Below are 20,273 nucleotides of genomic sequence, written 5' to 3'. Positions count from 1 at the left end.
AAATATACATATAATGGTATTATTTACAATATATAACGACAGGTTCACTAAGATTTTTAAATAGAAGTAATTTACAAATCTGTTTAAATGAGTTCTGTAGTGAAAAATAACTTATCCTCTATCCAAAGGATAGGGGATAAATTATAGATTGCAGGGGGTCCGAGCACTGGGACCCCCCACGATCTCCTAAACGGGGCCCCGGCAGTCTGCTGGAAGGGGGCATACCGACCCTCACACAAAGCACCGGTTGATCCCATAAAGATAAATGGAGGAGGTGTGTTGGCTGCGGCTCCTGCGTGGGTCGGAATGGCCGCTTCCGGCAGACTGCAAGGGCCCGCTCAGAGATCACGGGGGGCGAGGACGGATGGGGTTGAGGGCGCCAGTGCTCGGACCCCTGGCGATCTATAACTCATCCACTTATCCTTTGGATAGAGGATAAGTTATTTTTCGCCACACCACTCCTTTAACTTTCTAGCACCAGTTGATTAGAATTTTTTTTTTCCACTGGAGTACCCCTTTAAGTAACTTTTCTTAACACAGTATTTAGATGAAAAACTATATCAATATGGCATTTAGGTGACTCTAGTACATATGATGCTGATTGTAAGTTTTGTCAAGAGGCTGACAAACATCTGAACTACAGGTAATTGTATTTGTTATAGACGGTGGAACAGGTCTGATAAAGTGTGCAGGATATATACACACAAAAAGAATATTTTTTCCTGTGCTGCTGTATTTTGTGACTTACTATCTGGGTATATAAATTTCTTACAACCCTACGGAATCTCAATGTAACTTACTTTAGGTGGGGTTTCTTTAGCTGCTTCCATATAATCTTCTAAGAGGTTCTGCTCTTTACTAATGGCTGTAATGTCATCATTACTATTGCTTAACATACAATCTGTTATTTCCCACTGTTGGGTGAAAAAAAAAATTATTACAATAACATGATTTTTGGATAAGCATTAATGCTGGGAAATGATTTCTACCCATTCACACATTGACCATAAAGGGGTTATCCAGCAAAATAACATAAGATAACATAAAAAATAAATTCTGCACTTATGTCCTTTGCTCCCCTGTAGCCACCTTTAATACGGCATCATTGAACTTTGCTTCCCACAACTGCAGACAATACAGAAAATTGCCGCTTACCCAATAACTGGCTGAAGCAGGACACCATTGTGGCCAGTAAAAGGCTGAGCAGACAATGGGATTTATTGTCTGTAGCTCCAGGAAGCAAAGTTCAGAGGAGAATGAATGCTGTAATACCAGAGGCTACAGGGGAGCAGGGAATGTATGCACAGGATTTTTTTATGTTATTACACAGCTTGAGCACTTTTGTAGAACTTTTCTTTTTGGAGGATAACCCCTTAAAGGGGTACTCCGCCCCTGGCATCTTATCCCCTATCCAAAGGATAGGGGATAAGATGTTAGATCGCCACTGTCCCGCCGCTGCGGCACCCCGCCATCATTACAGCACAGAGCGAGTTTGCTCTGTGCGTAATGACGGGTGATACAGGGGCCGGAGCAGCGTGACATCATGGCTCCGTCCCTCATGACATCACGGCCCGTCCCCTTAATGCAAGTCTATGGCAGGGTGCGTGACGACCGCCACGCCCCCTCCCATAGACTTGTATTGAGGGGGCGGGTCGTGATGTCACGAGGGGTGGAGCCGTGACGTAACGATGCTCTGGCCCCTGTATTGCCCATCATTACGTGCAGAGCGATCTCGCTCTGCGCAGTAATGATAGCGGGGTGCCGCAGCGGCGATCCCCGGCGGGACCCCGGCGATCTGACATCTTAATCCCTATCCTTTGGATAGGGGATAAGATGTCTAGGGGCGGAGTACCCCTTTAAAGGATAACCCCTTAATTTGGTCCTCAGGTTGTGTGTGGTATTACAACTTGACTTCTGAGCTGAAATACCACACACAGCCTGGGGACAGAGGTGCTGCTGTTTTTTGGAGAAATCATCTCTGTTTTTCTATCCCTAGATAACCCCTTTAAATGCATTATGGTTCTTATTTACTAAGAGTGTTGTGTAGGTTTCTTTGTGGGTTTTAATTCCCTACAATTTATTTTCCATGGTATTTACTAAGGTTTCCCTACATTTTCCACTTTCCCTACACTTTGCTTTTTTTACACATGCTCTAATCTGTCTGGTTTTCCTCAACTCAAATCCACCACATTTTATGTGGAAACCTTAGTAAATATGTTGGGTTTTTGTGAAAATGTCAGTGACACGCCCCTTCTCGATGATCACGCCCCCTTTTCCGGACAGCCAGGCCCCTTTTTCGGGTTTTCTTAGTAAAATGGAGAGTTAGTCGGGTTTTTTCAATTCTGGCGCAATTTCTGGCCAAAATTCTGGAGCAAACATTTATTTTACTGTATAATGACCAGTAAGGCATACACTGTATGACTCTTTGCTCAGTTCACATTTACTGGGCAGAGATGACTCAAACGGTCCTGCTCCTTTACATTCTCTCCATAGTACCCTATGCTCCTGGCATAGAGAAGTACGGAGAATACAAAAAGGAGCATGGATTCTAGGAATCCCTGTTCTTATAACTCTCATAGGGGGAGATTTATCAAAACCTGTGCAGAGGAAAACTTGCCCAGTTGCCCATAGCAACCAATCAGCTTGCTTCTTTCATTTTTATGAAGGTCTGTGAAAAATTAAAGAAGCGATCTGATTGGTTGCTATGGGCAACTGGGCAAGTTTTCCTCTGCACAGGTTTTGATAAATCTCCCCCATAGTACTCTGAGGAGTAGCTGCACTTATTGGGGGAGCAGGAGAATAGGTGTCAATTGGTGTTCTTGGCTTGATAGCACCTTTTCAGTTCTCTGCTTAGACTGGTTACCAGTATAAACCACCTCCCCACTGAGTGCAATTTCTGCACTTTATCCAGCCACTCTGTTCACTATTGACCTACCAGTTTTGAATGGCTACTTACTGAGCATGGATACTTCTTGATTTATTAAATAAATCACATTTATTATATTACATGGAAACAACAAATTGTTTAGGGTGCTATAAAACATATAAGGGAACTGAATATGACTTCACCTACCTGAGAAGTAGAGTTAACCAGCTGTTCTTTTTTAAGAGCCTTGTCATTTTCAAGCATCTCCAATTGTTCAGTCTTTCTTCTAATTTCAGACTCCAGAAGTGAGCATTGAATTGTGGTTTCCTCCTGTAGAATCTGGAGACTTTTCTGCAAAACAAAAATGTCTTTGAGAAAAATAATATGCCCAAAAGTAACAAAACAAAGATCACTGGAGGATAACCCATAACTGTATGTTGCCTTGTTAGTTTGTGATGCAATCGGCGTACATAATGAGTATAAAGATACAATTACAAAAGCAGAATACACAGGACTAAAATGATAAACTGTGCAGATCCTGAAGGGCCACTGTGGTGCATGACTTCTGTCTTTGGTGCTCTTTGAATATCTTCGTTGTGCACAACCCCTGTGACAGTCAGTGTCACAGATTTATCAATCTGCCCCAGACAAATATTTGAATGCCCCGATAGACATAAGATGATCTTAAAATCTGTTAGAATTTGTCAGGATATGGGAAAACTACCTTATTTTTCGCCGTATAAGACGCACTTTTTCTTCCCCAAAACTGGGGGGGAAAAGTCGGTGCGTCTTATCCGGCGAATACACCCCTATCGCGGCGGTCCCTGCAGCCATCAACGGCCGGGACCCGAGGCTAATACAGGACATCACCGATCGCGGTGATGCCCTGTATTAACCCTTCAGGCGCGGCGATCAAAGCTGACCGCCGTGTCTGAAGCGAAAGTGACACTAACCCGGCTGTTCAGTCGGGCAGTTCGGGACCGCCGCGATTTCACCGCGGCGGTCCCGAACAGCCCGACTGAATAGCCGGGTTAGTGCTTACAGGACACCGGGAGGGACCTTACCTGCCTCCTCGGTGTCTTCTCCGTTCAGGGATCCCCTGTATGGCCGGCGCTCTCCTTCCTCGTCATCACGCCGTCGCGTACGTGCGTCGGCGTGCGTAACGACGTGATGGCGGCAACGGAGAGCAAGGATACCCGACTGGCAGCAGAGACGTTCCGGAGCGACGGGGACACGGCGACAGCGATGGAGCGACATCCAGGGCAGCGGTGACGGGTCCGGAGCGGCGGGGACACGTGAGTATTACCTCCTATGCAGTGGTCTTCAATCTGCGGACCTCCAGATGTTGCAAAACTACAACTCCCAGCCGTTGGCTGTCCGGGCATGCTGGGAGTTGTAGTTTTGCAACATCTGGAGGTCCGCAGGTTGAAGACCAGTATTGGGTTAAAAATCTTAATTTTTTTTGATTTTGCACCTATAAATATGGTAATGTCTTTTATATCTACTTTTTTACTTCTATAGAAGGTTAACCCCTTCTTCTATAGAAGATTAACCCCCTGCATTCCTTTCAAGAGCCTTTTATTTTTCCATTTGCAGATTTTCTCTATCTATTTTAGAGCTTGTCTTTTGCTAGACCAATTGTTATTAGTAATAACACCTTTTATTTTACCATAAAATGTACGGTGGAAACTAAAAATGATTATTTGTGGGGGAAAAATGAGTACAATTAAAATAATACCCAATTTATACAGTTTTCAATTACTCTCCTACTTTAAAAAAGGCAAACTTTTCAGTAAACAAAATTAGTATGCTTCAAATGTCCTATTCTGACCCCTATCCCTTTAAATATATATATATATATATATATATATATATATATATATATATATATATATAAAAATAACATTTCTACAGGGATCATTTTTTGTGTCTTGATCTGTCATTTTTCTCAGTACCATTTTAGTTTAGATTAAACTGTTTGATTACTTTTTATAAAAATTTTTCCCTCTGATATGTGATGTGACCAAAATCAGCATTTCTGGGGTTTAGTATTTTTTTTCCCATTTACGCTGTACGCAATACAGGATCATATACAGGATCATAAAAATTATATTATAATAGTTTGGACTTTCCGCACACCACAATACCAAATTTGTTTATTATTATTACATTTTTTTGTAAAATGCGAAAAGCAGATTGAAGGCTTAAGTTTTATTGGGGGAAGGGTTTTTATATAATTTTTTTTTTTCCATTTAACACTCCCACAGGGTAGTTATATATGCAATCATTAGGCAATAAAGAAAGGAATGTCCAGCGAGGTCAGCTCGGATGAACTTCTTTATTTCGGCTCACAGACATGAGACATCAGATAGACATGCCAACCTTAGTCGTACAATCATTAGATTGTATTCACTGTATAATGCCTATTGCATAGCATTATACAGTGTGATCGGCACCTGACTAATACAGCTTGGCTCTGCCAGGCTGCTTCACTGTAGTGTTGATCCACCCACCATAGGCCGGTAGGGGGACCTCTGCCACCATTTTTGCTCATCGAACCCACGTAAATGCATTGCAGGGGTCCGATGAGCACCATTGAGTCACTGGCACTTGTTATTAATGTAATTAGATGCTGTGAACACCATTGGGAGTTAGGCACTGCTGCCTGTCATTAACCGTGAAGTCCTGGCTACTGAAAGTACCGTATATACTCGAGTATAAGCCGACCCGAGTATAAGCCGAGACCCCTAATTTCAACCCAAAATCCCAGGAAAAGTTATTGACTCGAGTATAAGCCTAGGGTGGGAAATACATCATCCCCCCCTGTCATCATCCAGACCCGTCATTAACATCCTCATCATCATCCCCTTGTCATCATCCCACACATCCCCCCTTCATCATCCCCTTATCATCCCACACATCCCCCCTTCATCATCCCCTTATCATCCCACACATCCCCCCTTCATCATCCCCTTATCATCCCACACATCCCCCCTTCATCATCCCCTTATCATCCCACACATCCCCCCTTCATCATCCCCTTATCATCCCGCACATCCCCCCTTCATCATCCCCTTATCATCCCACACATCCCCCCTTCATCATCCCCTTATCATCCCACACATCCCCCCTTCATCATCCCCTTATCATCCCACACATCCCCCCTTCATCATCCCCTTGTCATCATTCGCCCTCAGTGGTCTTCAACCTGCGGACCTCCAGAGGTTTCAAAACTACAACTCCCAGCAAGCCCGGGCAGCCATCGGCTGTCCGGGCTTGCTGGGAGTTGTAGTTTTGAAACCTCCGGAGGTCCGCAGGTTGAAGACCACTGCGGCCTTCGACATCATCCAGCCCCCTCTCACCCCCCTTTAGTTCTGAGTACTCACCTCCGCTCGGCGCTGGTCCGGTCCTGCAGGGCTGTCCGGTGAGGAGGTGGTCCGGGCTGCTATCTTCACCGGGGGCGCCTCTTCTCCGCGCTTCCGGCCCGGAATAGAGGCGTTGCCTTGACAACGACGCAGAAGTACGTTGGCAATGAATGCACCTCTGCGTCGTTGTCAAGGCAACGTGACTATTCTGAGGCCGGGCCCGAAGCGCTTAGAAGAGGCCTCCCCGGTGAAGATAGCAGCCCGGAACCACTATCCCACCGGACCACCTCCTCACCGGACAGCACTGCAGCACCGGACCAGCGCCGAGCGGAGGTGAGTAGTCAGAACTAAAGGGGGGTGAGAGGGGGCTGGATGATGTCGAAGGCCGCAGTGGTCTTCAACCTGCGGACCTCCGGAGGTTTCAAAACTACAACTCCCAGCAAGCCCGGACAGCCGATGGCTGGCCGGGCTTGCTGGGAGTTGTAGTTTTGAAACCTCTGGAGGTCCGCAGGTTGAAGACCACTGCGGGTGGGGGAGTTCACTCGAGTATAAGCCGAGGGGGGTGTTTTCAGCACGAAAAATCGTGCTGAAAAACTCGGCTTATACTCGAGTATATACGGTAGCTGTCCCTCATCACCTAAAATGAGCGCAGCTCCTGTACTCGCTTCATAGTCACATAACACTCCAGGGCGTTTGTTAAGTCACAGTCGGCAAAGGCGTACATGTGCCTCCTGTCTTGTCTAGGGGTTAAATTTCTTCAATAAACTGAATTTAATCAAAATTCTGATACATTATTGAAAAGACCCACATTGTGGAAATAAATAAAAACTGAAAACAAAAACTGTCTGGCTTTCCCACAGCAAAGCAACCAATTAAGCTTTTATATCTTACCAATGTAAAATGAAGGCTGAGCTGTGATTGGTTGATATCGGCAAAACTAGACAGTTTTTGTTTTCATTGTTTTTATTCATTTCTCCAATTGTATGCAGAAACTGGTGACAGAACTATATAATAGCACACTACACTGACTCATTACTTTTCATACTAACATTAAAGGGGTACTCCGCCCCTAGACATCTTATCCCCTATCCAAAGGATAGGGGATAAGATGTCAGATTGCCGCGGTCCCGCTGCTGGGGACCCAGGGGATCGCTGCTGCGGCACTCCGCTATCATTACTGTGCAGAGCGAGATCGCTCTGCACGTAATGACGGGCAATACAGGGGTCGGAGCGTCGTTACGTCACGGCTCCGCTCCTCGTGACATCACGGCCCGCCCCCATCAATACAAGTCTATGGGAGGGGGCGTGGCGGTCATCACGCCCCCTGCCATAGACTTGACATAAGGGGACGGGCCGTGATGTCATGAGGGGCGGAGCCATGAAGTCACGCTGCTCCAGCCCCTGTATCGCCCGTCATTACGCACAGAGCGAACTCGCTCTGTGCAGTAATGATAGCGGGGTGCCGCAGCAGCGTTCCCCGGGGTCCCCAGCAGCGGGACCGCGGCAATCTAACATCTTATTCCCTATCCTTTGGATAGGGGATAAGATGCCAGGGGCAGAGTACCCCTTTAAGGGGGAATTCCAGAGGAAAAGAAAGCTTGAAAATCAACTAGTGACAGAAAATTAAACAGATATGTTAATGACTTCTATTTAAAAATACTAAGTTTTCTAGTACTTATCAGCTGCTGTATGCTTCAGAGGAAGTTGTGTAGTTCTATACAGTTTGACCACAGTGCTCTCTGCTGACACCTCTGTCCGTGTCAGGAACGGTATAAAGCAGGAGAGGTTTGCTATGGGGATTTGCTCAGCCTCTGGACAGTTCCTGACATGGACAGAGGTGGCAGCAGAGAACACTGTGGTCAGACTAGAAAGAACTACTCAGCTGATAAGTACTAGATTAATCTGTATAACTTTCTCACACCAGTTGATTTGAAAACATTTGGTTTTCTCTGGAGTATCCCTTTAAAAAATTATATTTTACCATAGTAATACTCAGAAAATGAAATATATTTGTAAAATAAGAACCCTTGACCTGTACACAATATCCTGATTTGTTACTTTAGCAAACAATTATTTGTAAATATAAACTACACATATCAAAATAGCAAAATGTTTTCACTTGATAGCCACCAATAAAATTCTTTATAGGCTTATTGTAGTACACTAACGGACGTGATCACACTAGGTGTATTTTTACACGTGCAGCCTCTCAATCCATCCGGGATATTTACTTTTGTGACTTCCATTTGACTTTTAACATGATGAATCTCCATAAGTCTCATTTCATTCAGCTTCTGAAGGTCCTTCATTTGGCGGTCTTTTAATGTTAGATCTAAATAGGACAATAAAGAAAGTGCTATTCAGTGCTCTGTTTAAAACATACATAAAGTGCCGTGGCCACTCAAGTGAGTTGTCAAGGTACAAAAAGTACCTATGGAGAGGCCATCAAGGTGAAAGTACCAGAAAACCATTTTAGGCATAGAACATGTAAAAGTCCGGCATAGCATATACAAAAAGTTATACTTATTTTACTTTTTGCAGGCAGTCATTGATGGAAATAAACAAGTTAATCTTTCATTTATCTTCACAACCATCAGTATATGATTCAGGAAAACTATTTTTAGATTGTTGAAGTGTTGGAAGAGACAATTTTTAACCAACAAATGGAATAAAAATATGTTTAAAGATACCAAATAAAATTTATCCCAGGTACAGATGATACTGTTACTTTCCTGTACAATTACCTGTATTTAAATAGATCTTTTAATAACCTCCTTCTAGAGCAGTGGTTCTTAACCTGGGTTCGATCGAACCCCAGGGGTTCGGTGAGTCAGTCCCGGGGGTTCGGCGGGGGAGGTCGCAACAGGAACAGGACAGGCAAACCAAGCTGGCCCGGGGCCCCGAGCAGAGCCAGTGTTTGCCCGTCCTGTAGCAACGGGGCAATTCCCCCCATCAGTATTAACTCCCGGCGGCCCCATGTTAAGTTTAAAAACATAGGGCCGCCGGGACACTGACGTCCCGTGCGTGCGCCATGGAAACGAAGGCGCTGAGGACCGGAGGATAGAGAAGGAGGAAGACGCGCGCTGGCCAGCTTGGTAAGTGACCAGCGGCACGTCATCTTCGGAGAACTGAAGTGGGCAGTACACAGGCATACAGCCTCCAGCCATACACTGTATATGGTTGGAGGCTGTATGTCTGTGGGGGAACACTGCATACATCAGTGGTCTTCAACCTGGGGACCTCCAGATGTTGCAAAACTACAACTCCCAGCATGCCCAGACATGGGTTAGTTAAATAGATTAACTAATTAATTAATAAAGCCTAATAAAATGTGTCAGAGTTTTCTATAACAATCAGTTCACTTACATTTCTAAATCATGGTATAAAAATGTAATATGAATAAATAAATGAAATGATAAAAAAAAAAGAATAATTTCTTTTTTTTATTTTATTTATTTATCAAATGTTACTGAATGCTGCATGTGACCCAGAGGTTTCATGTCTCAGGCATTGCCTCAATAGTCAGTCTACCTCCTTCTGTATGTGATGATGAAAACAATTGCAAAATGCTTCTCACCTTCTTGTGTATGTAGCAACTGGTCCGTCAGCTGTGCAATATCTTGTCTTGCTTGATTTAGCAATTTCTCCATCTTTTTCCTGCCCCTGTAGGGAAATGATTATGTTTAATAATACATATGTAATAATATTATAATATGTAAACATCACTGATGTATTTGGATTGACCAGCACTTAAATACAGTATATCCAAAAAGCAAAATCACAGCACAACTCCAGGGATTTTCGTTGTTGTTCCAGCACTGGCAGGCTGGCTTATCACTTGCACAGCACAGGACGGGGTTAAAGTTGCTGGCCTTTCCATTGGATTTTGCTAGCACTACATACAGGAAAGAGGGAAAGGGAGGGGGTAAATGTGTCTGATCGGGGGTCCCAGCAGTTGCAAATCCAACTGCTAGAGATACCCGAGCATCTTTGGTCCCACCATAGGCAGGGCGTGGAGTGTGTGACATGTAACCTGTGGATTAAGGATAAATTTTTAAGAACTGGAATACCCCTTTACCCTTCAGTATCACATACCTGTCATCTGAAGGTTTCCTGTAAAATATAAGTAGGAACACAAATGTTTTAATACATATAATGATACACTATCATAATTATTTTTTTTTTAAAACAATTAAAATGCATCAAATTAGATATTTACTACCAGTTCTTCCAATTTTTCTCCCTTTGAGATCTTCCCCTTTTCCATGTAATCCATATCTGCTCTTTGCATTTAAAGGGGTACTGACATCATGACCACAATGCTCTCTGCTCACACCTCTGTCCATTTTAAGAACTGTCCAGAGTAGGAGAAAATCCCCATAGAAAACATATGCTGCTCTGGACAGTTTCTAAAATGGACAGAGATGTCAGCAGAGAGCACTGTGGTCATGATGTCAGCAAAGAGCACTGTGTTCCAAAAAGAAAAGAATTTCCTCTGTAGTATTCAGCAGCTAATAATTACTGGAAGGATTAAGATTTTTTTTATAGAAGTAATTTACAAATCTGTTTAACTTTCTGGCACCAGAAAAAAAAAAAGGTTTCTACCGGAGTACCCCTTTAATGATTTGAAGCTCTTTCAGCCACTCTTTTGGATCGGGAGGTTCTGAACTTAAAGGGGTATTCCGGGATTTTTTTTTACTTGACTATGATACAGGGGCTGTAAAGTTAGTGTAGTTCATAACATAGTGTCTGTACCTGTGTGTGACGGTTTTCTCACAATTCTTATGTGATTTTGATCCCAATATTTATTTTTAACAGCATACAAAATGACTGCTGTCTCGGATTTTTCCCAGCTTGCAATGCGGTCGAAACCTGACTCACTAGTCAGCTGATGACAGGGAGCCTGTCTGCTTCAATGGGTGGAGGGATCAATCTGCAACTAATGCAACAGCTGTAGGCACCCTGATTGAAGACCACAGGTCTGCAGCTCATTTATGTTTCAATGGGTGGGGTAGCTGATGGGAAGGAGGGAATGGAATCATGGGATTTGTAGGCAAACAAGAAAACTGAAAACAGGAAATACAAGTTCACAGAAAGCTAGCCACAGTGTTATGGTAATCCCATGACATAGCCATTTAGCCCAAGACAAGCGCAGATCCTTCCTAAGCATGTCCATTACTGTCTGCCAGGTACGTACTAAAATCACCTTATGCTGGATAACCCCATATCAAATAAATTTCTCTCAACATCAATGTTACCCATAATAAGTGAGTCACAGTCTCCCAGTAAACGTCTGCCCGTTCTATCTTCCATTTCCTCTACAATTTTAGTCCAGTACACTTTAATGTGTTTAAAAGACCATATCATATGTATGAAATTTGCACGTTCCTCCCCACATTTCGGGTAGGTTGAAGTATTTCGTACTCCAAACTTAAATCACATGGGGCATTGTATACTTTATGCAGGAGCTGAAACTGCGTTAGTCTTCGCTCCATATTTAATGACACCTATTGGGCACTTAACCAAATTTTACTCCAGCTATTCTCAGATAGGCGGGGCCTACCTCTTAACCATTTCTTACCTAGCAAAATTCGATTATTTTCACCTTTTATTTAAATTATTATACATTATTGACAATCCCCTTTTCATCTTTCCCTTGTGCAAGATTGCTTCCAATCCCACATGTCTATACACCTTAAAAATCTCTTTATTTATTTATTGTTTTGCTAACTGCAAACTATAGTTGCACATAGTAAAATAATTCTATTTCTTTAAGTCCAAAGTGCTCTTTTAAGTGCTGAAAACTCCATAACTGACCATCTACAAAAAGTTGATCTATGTTATTAATCCCTTTCTTCTCTCAAAACTGGTGATTACCCAGAATGAATTTCTTAATGTTTAAAATTCCCCATATCGGAGTAAATATCAAGCTACCTTTAACGCAAAACTTATTTTTCAAAAAACACCAAGCTTTCTCAAATTTTTCAAATACAGATTTCTATATTGACCCTTTTCACCCAGTTCACCTGCTTCTAAAAGTTCAAAAATATTACTTACCCCAACCTCAAATATAATCCCACTTAGTAGTTCTGAATTTCTACAGTTTATCATTTTGAGGATCTGCACTACAATATAACACAGTCTCAAATTGGGTGGGCTGGTGCCCCCATTGTCCCAAATTGGAGTAAAATATTAGTATTTTAGTCGAACACGTTTTCTTCCCCAAATCAGCTTTTCCAACAAAACTTCTATTTTTTTGTACCAGATCTTATTAATCCATATTGGTGCAGCATTAAACAAACAAAATCTGCGGTAATATCAGCATCTTTATTATTGCCATTCTATCAGACATACTGAATGGCATCTTAATCCACACATTGATTCTTCGTTTCAGATTATTGATAAATGGTACAATATTTAATTGAACAAATTTACAAATTTCTGATGAAATATTTACCCCTAAATAAGTAAAGGTCTCCCCTTTTTTTTTAATATCTTCAAATTACCTACCCTAATTTTAAGATCTTCATGTATTGGTAGCAGGGAGGACTTTGCCCAGTTAATTTCAAGATGGGAGATTTTCCTCAGATCATCAAATAGCTTCATTATTAATGGCATTGCCGTATCAGGTTGATTAATAAACATAAGAACATCATCTACTTATAACAGTATTCTGTTTTATTTCCCTCTTACTCCAAACCCATCAAACAAATTACTTTCCCTAACCCAAACTGCAAAGGGTTCCATATAAAGAGCAAATAATAGGGGTGAGAGCAGGCACCCCTGCTATGACTGAATGTACCTGATGGAGTACCGTTTATTAGAATACTTGCCAACGGTTGGTTATAAAGAAGTTTTATATAGGTTATAAATCCCTCTCCCAGCCAAAGTCTGTCCAGTACAGCCCAGAGGTAGTCCCACTCCACCCTGTCGAACGCTTTGGTGGCATCTGAAGACCGGATGGGGTGGGCCCGCCCGCCCCCGCCCGCCCCGCCCCCGGGAGCACTGGACAGTTTCATACACTTTTTGTATGTTATCATTAACAGTCCTTCCTGGCATAAAACCACATTGTTCCTTCCCAACAATTTTTTCCACCACTCTGTTCAGTCTGGTTGTTAAGACTTTTGCTATGAGTTTAATATCAGTGTTTAGTAGAGAGATAGGATGGTATGAACCCATGTCCAACTCATCTTTACCCTGTTTTTTAATTAATATAATATTTGCTAATCTCATAGATTCTGGCAAAGTGCCCTCCCTTAAGGATTCATTAAAAACCATTTGCAGCTTGGGTAGTAAGAAAGATGAAAACTCTCAATATATTTGAAATGGGAGGCCGTCTGGACCTGGACAGGTGTTCCCAGAAATTGATTTTAGCGCCATTTCTAATTCTGCCAGTTATTGGTTCTCCTAAATGTTTACTATGAGTTTCTGTTAATCTTGGAAGTTTAATTTTATTCAAAAATTCATTTACCGTATATCTTCCCTTGTGGCCTGATTTTCAGAATGGTATAGAGTTGAGTAGAAATTTACAAGTTCTTGTTCTATACTATCCCTATCTCTTATTATCTCCCCCTCACTATTTCTCAAGACACTAATTTCCTGATTTTCTTTTCGTGTTTTCAAAGAATTAGCTAACAGTTTATTCGGTTTCCCTCTCTGAAAATAGCTTTGTTGCCCTTTAAACTAAACTTTATGTTCAGACTTCTCCATAATGAAAGCTGCATATTCATTCTGTGCTTCTTTTAAGTTTTTAAGATGTATCTCCGGATCTATGTCATCTATATCCCCCGAGAGTATTTCAACCTTTTGTTTTAAATTATTTTCTTTTGCTGTAAAGCCACTTCTTTCCACTGCAATTTATTTTTTATTGAACCCTCTCAAGAAGGCCTTCATACAATCCCACACAACCAAGAGGGAGGTAGAATTCTGATTAATCTGCCAGAAAGAATTGAATTCCTCAACAAACCATTTCCCCTCCCCAACTATTTCCATCCAGTATGGATTAATCTTAAAGTTGGAAAGCTTCCTTACCTGTTGTACCTCCCCCAGTTCTATTACTAGTGGACAATGGTCTGAAATAGATTTTGCCCCATAAGTTACTTTCCTAGTAAGATTTAAGGAGCACTGATCACTTAAAGGGGTTATCCAGGAAAAAACTTTTTTTTTATATATATATCAACTGGCTCCAGAAAGTAAAAAAGATTTGTAAATTACTTCTATTGAAAAATATTAACCCCTTAAGGACGTAGGGTTTTTCAGTTTTTGCACTTTCGTTTTTTCCTCCTTACCTTTTAAAAATCATAACCCTTTCAATTTTCCACCTAAAAATCCATATTATGGCTTATTTTTTGCGTCACCAATTCTACTTTGCAGGGACATTAGTCATTTTACCCAAAAATCCACGCCGAAACGGAAAAAAAAATCATTGTGCGACAAAATCGAAGAAAAAACTACGGGGCTTCTGTTTCTACGCAGTGCATATTTCAGTAAAAATTACACCTTATCATTATTCCGTAGGTTCATACGGTTAAAATGATACCCTACTTATATAGGTTTGGTTTTGTCGGACTTCTGGAAAAAATCATAACTACATGCAGGGAAATTTATACGTTTAAAAATGTCCTATTTTGACCCCTATAACTTTTTTATTTTTTCACATACAGGGCGGTATGAGGACTCATTTTTTGCGCCGTGATCTGAAGTTTTTATCGGTATCATTTTTGTTTTGATCGGACTTTTTGATAACTTTTTATTCATTTTTTAATGGTATAAAAAGTGACCAAAAACACGCTTTTTTGGACTTTGGAATTTTTTTTACGTGTACGCCATTGACCGTGCGGTTTAATTAACGATATATTTTTATAGTTTGGACATTTGCGCACGCGGCAATACCACATATGTTCATTTTTATTTACACTTTAATTTTTTTTATGGGAAAAGGGGGTTGATTCAAACTTTTATTAGGTAAGGGGTTAAATGATCTTTATTAACACTTTTTTTAAACTTTTTTTTTGCAGTGTTATAGGTCCTATAGGGACCTATAACACTGCACACACTGATCTCTCATGCTGATCACTGGCGTGTATTAACACGCCTGTGATCAGTGTTATCGGTGCTTGACTGCTCCTGCCTGGATCTCAGGCACGGGGCAGTTATTCGTCGATCGGACACCGAGGAGGCAGGTAAGGGCCCTCCCGGTGTCCGATCAGCTGTTCGGGATGCCGCGATTTCACCGCGGCGGTCCCGAACAGCCCAACTGAGCAGCCGGGTCACTTTCACTTCAGACGCGGCGGTCAGCTTTGATCGCCGCGTCTGAAGGGTTAATACAGGGCACCGGGGATGTCCTGTATTAGCCGCGGGTCTCGGCCGTTGATAGCCACTGGGACCAACCCGATATGCCGCGGGGACACCGCGGCGTATCGCGGGAGCCGGCGGACGACGTAATATAAGTTAAGGGGTTAATCCTTTCAGTACGTATGAGCTGCTGAAATTGAGTTGTTCTTTTCTGTCTAAGTGCTCTCTGATGACACCTGTCTTTGGAACTTTCCAGAGTAGAAGAAAATCCCTATAGCAAACCTCTTCTACTCTGTACAGTTCCCGAGACAAGCAGAGATGTCAGCAGAGAGCACTGTTGCAAGACAGAATACAACAACTCAACTTCAGCAGCTGATAATTTTTGGAAGGATTAAGATTTAACTTTCTGGAGCCAGTTGATGTATAAAAAAAAAAAGTTTTTCCTGGAAAACCCATTTAAGCATAGATCTATGCGCAAGGCTGAATTGTGTGATGTACTAACACAGGAGTATTGCTGTTTATTTGGGTTAAGAATTCACACATCAAGCCAGCCGACTTCTGTACAAAAACTGCTCTATGGGGATGATCCCATTCTTTTTTCCCCTCTCGCTGAATATCTATCAGATTTCTTGTCCATCACACAATTCAGGTCGCCCATAATCCAGAGGCCTTGATATATCTTATCATTGCAAAACTTTAATTGAACTAAAATAGTTGTTCTAAATGAGGGTGCTATATAAATGAATGCCAGGACAAATCTTCCATAGCTATCAATTTTTTTATTTATTACTTCCACTGGAATGGATCTATGAATAAAGACAGAAACTCCATATGAGTAAGAGGATAAATTCGAGTGAAACTCATATTTAGCCCATCTTTTCTTAATATTTTCACTATCCTTATCAGTGTCTAGCAAACATATAATGGATGTCAGGTGCTTATTGACCATATCATAAATAGCACACTTTTTTTTTTTTTTTACTTCATCTGCCATGCCCCTGATGTTCCATACATAGATCTTAATACTCATTATTGTAAAGAACCAACCCCCCCCCCCCGACTGACATTTACCCTCCCCTCTACCCCAACAATTGTCATACACTTCATGCGTATGACTCTACCATGCGGTTTACTCCCCCAACCCACATATTCAGTTCATGATTATTGTATACCTTCAGCTTCCATCCAGATAACTACCTCTTGTGGGTTCCGGAATATCCTCACTATGTTATTACTAACTACTCTTAACTTGGAGGGAAATGGAAGGGAAAAAGGCTGCCTTCAGTCTTAATTTTACCTCTCTGAATGTAAATCTATGTTTCCGTGTCTCCCAGCAGAAGTCAGGGTACAGAGCGATTTTCCCTCCATTATATTCCACAGCCCCTAATACTCTGGCTTTTCTAAGGTGCTCTTGTGATGATAGCATCTTAATCAAAATAGTTCTTGGTGTTCTTCCCAGCACTGGCTTTTTCCAAGGTACTTTGTGGGCCCTCTCCACTCCAAAACCCTGAGACAAAACCTCTTTCCCAACTGTTTCTTTTATCCATGTCATGCAAAATTCTAATATGTTGCCTCCTTCTATTCCTTCGGGGAAACCAACCATTCTAATGTTGCTACGCCTGGAGTGATCCTCCAGATCTATTAGTTTCTCTTTTTCATGATCATTTTTTTTATAATTTAATATTTAATATTTATAATTTTTTAACTCTTTCTCAAGTGTCATCACTTTTTCCTCTAGTTTACTGAGACAAACCTGTATGACTGATATTTTCTCTTGTAACTTCCACAAGTCATTTTGAATAAGAGATATATCTGTTGAGACCCCACCAACCTGCCTGTTCAGTTCAGTTATAGCTGAATTGATCTTAACTACTTCAGACAGAATTTCTCTAAGGACCTGGGGGAGAGTCTTCTGATTTACCTGGTTCCTCTCTATTTTCCTCTATCTCTAGGACTGAAAATCTGGATCTTTGTCTTTATTGGAGAAATCTCTTTTTGAGTACGGGTTTTAATTCCCTGCATTGGGGATTTCCAGAGATTGTCTATTTTCCCTGTTCCACCTTTATCTCTGTTTGGGAAGTTTCCTCCTTACCTTCTAACCTGGGGTTTTGGTGGCATCTGTTAACCAGTGGGTAGGGTCACAGTACCATTAACTTAGTATAGGGGGATCAGCGTGTTTAAATAAATGTGTTCTAACAGACCCACCTACTCTGGAACACCGGGGATACTTATAACAGTCCCATAGTCAATGGTGCCTCTCCCAGTTACTAGATTGGCTCTTAATTAAAGTACTGTTATTCTTGTCTTAGGTTTCTCTTGTTCAGTTTCCCTTTAACGTACCAATACTACTACTATACGCAGTTACTCAGCATACACATCTCGAGTTACTGTACCTCTACTCAATGAGGAGAAAAGAGTAAAGAATGTACGTGTCTTGAGCAAGGATACCCTGAGATGTAATAAAATTCTTATGGGCTTATCCAATAATTAATCTCCTTCCGGGTAATAAAGTATTTTCTCTTATTGTCTCCCACCCCCCTTACTTCAATTGCCCACTTATTTCTAATAGCTTGCTCATACCAACATTCTGTCCCCTCCCCTCAAGTTCTACATACTAGCTCCCCTCAAGTTGAACCTATAGGTTTTTTGCGATAGTATTGGACGTAGAGATAAATGATTCATAAAAATACATTGAGCACCCAACAGCACATTTTATATTACTTCAGCTCCACAAAAGTCCCTTTCCAGGATGAAGAGTGGCAGAAGAAGTTTCTATTGCAGTCCACGGTTAGAATTAGATGAATAGCTCCACAGTATTTTTCTTTCTTGAGGGCATTCCCTGAAGGTGACCCTTCTATAGAGAGGAGAATTTTTAATACACGGCGCTGGGTCAGTATCAAGCGATTCCAAATATATAATTCCATGTTCGATGTTTGGTGGTTTGTAACTTCAAAGTCCACAAGTTAATAAAGGGGGCTGCAGCGGGGGGCTGGACATTTTATATATATATACAAAACATTAGCATAGCAGTAGCGAGTGTTCATTCTTCATGAGACTAATAAGGGTCTAAGTGGATTAAACAAATGTGGGGGGGGGGAGTCATGCAAGGGGAGAGGCTCCTTCATGGTTCCAAATTACGCTATGCAAATTCATCACAATGCCTCCTCTCTACACCTCCGTCTCTACCCTCCATCTTACTAGGCATTCTCCACCTCTCCCCCCTCCAGCATCTCATTTTGCCTCACTCACCCCTCCGCGTGTCTGCAGATGGTTGGTCATGCCACACACTGCCCACAGCCCAGACGTTTCCCGACCTGGTCCCCGCTGCAACCCCTTCAGAACCTGCCACCCGGCATCCTCTGAGCCCGCTCTGTGGCACTGTTGTGGGTCCTCTTGTTCGTACCGTTTATCTACTCCTCCCCTCATCTGGCGATTGGCTGCCCATCGCCGAGAGTACCATCCGAACAGCTACAGACAGGGGAGTCCATCCTCACGGCCGTCCCATCACTCCTCGCAAGCACCTCAGCCCGGGTGCCAAGCACGGCACAGTCAGTTCGCCAGCCATCCACAGCAGCAGGCCCTCACCGGAGCTCCCCTGCAGCACCACAGATATCAGCCCTTCTTTCACTGGCTCCTTTCTCGAGGTCTATAGTCCCTCCAGCTATCCAGCTATAGTACCTCCAGTGGAGCCACCGGGACAGGGAGCATGTAAACCCACATCCTGCCGCTACCACACCTCCAAATGATCATAATTAGTTTACATACATTGTCTGTGCAAGCTACAAAATACCTGACTTGATTGTTACTGCTGAATGATATCTGTAGTGTTTATATATAATGTAAATTCTCTGTATGGCACAATGATTCTTATAAGTGATTACAGATTAATTAAAGTATATGGTTTGCTCATTACCTGTTGCTGATTTTGTCTATGTGCTTAAATCCTTTTATAGCTCCTAATTTCCTTGTTTATGTTGCTCACAATGCAGACAGTTAACTGAGAAGGAAGGGGCATTCCATTACATTCTCCCTCACTATTCAGAGCTGACAACTGGCTGCACTGTGCATTGAGACTCTGTGACACGCCCCTGTCTCACAGAGCAGGCTGATTGATAAGCCAGGAGCTGCACAGAGCCCTGGTTGTCTCTTCCACACTTCCTGTATTTTGTCCCAGCACAGAGACATACAGGCAAAAGCTGCAGGGACAAGACAGTGTTCTGAACCCTTAGTGGTAAGAAGTAGAGAGAATTTTTTCCAATGTATATTACAAATATACAGATAAAGTTATTATCTACATTATATAAAAGTTTTTGCAAATGGCAGAGCCAATTTAAAGTAACAGTTGTGAACTTTGTATTTTAGATTTTATATCAGACAGGAGGCCTCACATTATATTGCATATTCCTTCTTTACTGCAAGGCTTAGCAGCAAAATAAAATGTTTTTCATACATCTAAAGAAAAAACTTTAGGTACATAGGTATAGGTATAAGGACAACCAAACATGCTGTATACATTATCAACCAATGAGCTATCAGAACAGGTGGTAAAAGGTCCTGAATAACGATAATTATCTTTCTTTCTTTGCTGCTGCTTCGCAGTTAAGATGAGTATTCATTGCTCTGTCATTATATAATTATTCATACCTTTATTGTACTTCAATCACTACTGTATTTTTCTATACTTATTTTCTTTCATACATTATTTCTCAATATATATTTTCTCTATAAATTACATATTTTTACCAATT

At 41.9% G+C, this 20,273-nt stretch overlaps 1 protein-coding gene across 3 annotated transcripts in view; it reads right to left on the bottom strand.

Moving 5' to 3' along the window:
• Positions 1-20,273, bottom strand: part of LOC130368654 (uncharacterized) — a 59,301-nt gene that overhangs the window by 31,912 nt on the left and 7,116 nt on the right. For 2 of the 3 annotated variants that reach the window (XM_056572631.1, XM_056572630.1), the window contains exons 2-6: positions 10,327-10,344; positions 9,809-9,894; positions 8,463-8,563; positions 3,074-3,217; positions 801-914 (exon numbers count right to left, since the gene is read on the bottom strand). In XM_056572631.1, the coding sequence (XP_056428606.1) occupies positions 801-914; positions 3,074-3,217; positions 8,463-8,563; positions 9,809-9,894; positions 10,327-10,344 (463 nt within the window). Of the gene's footprint in view, positions 1-800; positions 915-3,073; positions 3,218-3,297; positions 3,434-8,462; positions 8,564-9,808; positions 9,895-10,326; positions 10,345-20,273 lie in introns of those variants that run through there. The other variant, XM_056572632.1, reaches the window with a different exon arrangement.

This window comes from Hyla sarda, chromosome 4 (assembly GCF_029499605.1).
Source record: "Hyla sarda isolate aHylSar1 chromosome 4, aHylSar1.hap1, whole genome shotgun sequence".
NCBI classification, from domain to species: Eukaryota; Metazoa; Chordata; class Amphibia; order Anura; family Hylidae; genus Hyla; species Hyla sarda.
This window is presented reverse-complemented; position numbering and strand designations above follow the sequence as displayed.